Genomic DNA, 2,110 nt, shown 5'->3' on the forward strand with positions numbered 1-2,110 from the left:
TCAACCAACAGCAACACACATTCTTGTTTCGTTATCCACGTCAACTTTAGAGGATGACGATGAATTGCTAGACAAATCGGCCAGCAGCGAGCACGCAGCAGAGTTCCCAGGATCCAGCGCCAGAACTCCTTGCGCCGCGCGAGCTCCCCTCGCAAGATCATTGTGGATCCTACACCCTCCAAGCAAAGCCGTCCACTCCACAACATCCGGCTCAAACGGCATGCTATACACAAGCTCCTCCGCATCGCCCAAATGCCCAGCTCGTCCCAGGAGATCAACCAGCGCGCAATAGTGCTCCCTGTGAGGGCAAACTCCATAGTCCGCCACCATTGTCACAAAACACTCGCGTCCATCGTAAACAGTCCCGCCATGGCTACACGCCAGGAGAACGCACGTAAAGCATATTCCATCCGGATCTATCCCGTCCAGGGAGATCTCCCGGAAGAGCTCCAGCGAGCTCGCGAGCTCCCCGTCCTGGGCGAGCGCTCCCAGCATTATACTCCGCGTGGGGGCGTCGTGGCAGGGCATCCCATCGTACACGTGTTTCACATCCGTGAGACGGGCGTGCCTGCTGTAGCCGGTTAGTACGGCACCGTAGGTGGCCAAGTTGCGGTACGGCATGCGCTCGTATGTGGCCAGAGCTTGCACCATATGCCCGTTCTGGGCATATGCGACGAGGATGCTGGCCCAGGACACCACGTCACGCTCCCGCGAGGAGTCAAAGACTGACTTTGACTCGTCAACGCTGCCGTAGCTCCCGGAGGTGTTGACCATGGCGTTCCAGGACGCCGTGTCGTGGCAGGGCATCTTATGGAAGAGATTCCTTGTCTGGTCAAGATACCCTTTCGCGGCATATGCACCGAGGAGAGTGGTCCACGCAGCTACGTCGCGAGAGGGCATGCGATCAAACCAGCGTTTCGTGTTTTCGATGCTCTCGTTGATGGACTTCTCGCCCAGTATTGCCGTGTAGACATCTTTGTTCCAACCAGGCATCAAATCGAAGACTCGTCTCGTTTGATCCGAGCTTCCAACTTGGCCGGCTGCCGAGAGAAGGGCATACCACGCAACGATGTTCCTCATCGGCATGGAGTCAAAGAAAACAAGAGCCTCGTCGATGAGTCCCCGCTCGCAGTAGGCTCTCAGGATTGCTGTCCAGGCAACGAGGTCCCGGAGCGGCATTCGATCGAAAACACGCTGCGATTCACGCAGCTGGCCCCCGTGGTCGTAGCCAACCTGCAAGATTGTCCACGACACGACACTGCGATCGCGCATCGCGTCGAAGAGTTTCTTGGCCTCCGCGACGCAGCCGCCGCCGTATGCCTCGAGCATTGTCGTCCAGCAAACGGCGTCCCAGAGCGGCATCACGCTGGACACAAAACTCGCCTTTGCAAAATGCCCATTTTGGGCAAATGCTACAAACATGCTAGTCCAGGAAGAAACATCCCGCTCTTGCATTTGTAAGAAGATTTCTTCGGCTTCAGCCTCAAGGCCGACTCTCGCAAATCCAGCCAGCATCGAATTCGAGGAGCCCAAGTGCCACATTGGCATCGCGTCGAAGATCATCTTTGCCCGATCCAGATGCCCGTTCCTGGCATATCCCGAGAGAAGCGCCGTCCAGGTGATACAATTCGGGCAGGGCATGCGATCAAACGCCGCCTTGGCTGCGTCGAGATCGCCGCTCTGCGCGTACGCTCCCACCATCGAAGTGCCGCCGACGACGTCCATCTGCGGCGCCTTCGCGAGGATCTGTGCCGCCTCGGCGAGGAGGCTGTTGTGGATGCAGGCCGCGAGGAGCGATCGCCAGGAGAAGAAGTTTCGTGGGCGGAGGGAGTGGAAGACGAGGCAGGAGTCCTGGACGCTGGAGCATCGTCCGAATGCGTCGATGAGGAGGTTTGAGAGGTAGACGCCATGGGCGCAGCTCGTCAAGTCGGTGGAGACAATGTGGCGGTGGAAACCTCGTGCCTCAGCGACGCTCTTGCATTCCCTGATGAGCTCCGCCAGTGCCTTCATTCATCACACCATCGTCTTTCATTTCATCTTTCCTTCTATTTGATATTTACTCGTGCATCGGTAGAGATTTTTTTAATGAAGCTTTCCAGGAGCATACCAA

General features: G+C 57.3%; 1 protein-coding gene across 1 annotated transcript; it reads right to left on the minus strand.

Annotated features, from left to right (window-relative positions):
* LOC112351337 (pentatricopeptide repeat-containing protein At4g02750-like) lies at positions 1-1,548 on the minus strand. The gene has a single exon (XM_024689013.1). The coding sequence runs from the start codon at positions 1,546-1,548 to the stop codon at positions 1-3; it is 1,548 nt and encodes a 515-aa protein (XP_024544781.1).
* Between the last annotated feature and the right edge of the window lie 562 nt (positions 1,549-2,110).

This window comes from Selaginella moellendorffii, unplaced genomic scaffold, assembly GCF_000143415.4.
Source record: "Selaginella moellendorffii unplaced genomic scaffold, v1.0 SELMOscaffold_60, whole genome shotgun sequence".
NCBI classification, from domain to species: domain Eukaryota; kingdom Viridiplantae; phylum Streptophyta; class Lycopodiopsida; order Selaginellales; family Selaginellaceae; genus Selaginella; species Selaginella moellendorffii.

Bases quoted from the DNA above. Each gene is read 5' to 3' on its own strand.
- LOC112351337 (XM_024689013.1), bottom strand. From the start codon at position 1,548: ATGCCAATGTGGCACTTGGGCTCCTCGAATTCGATGCTGGCTGGATTT.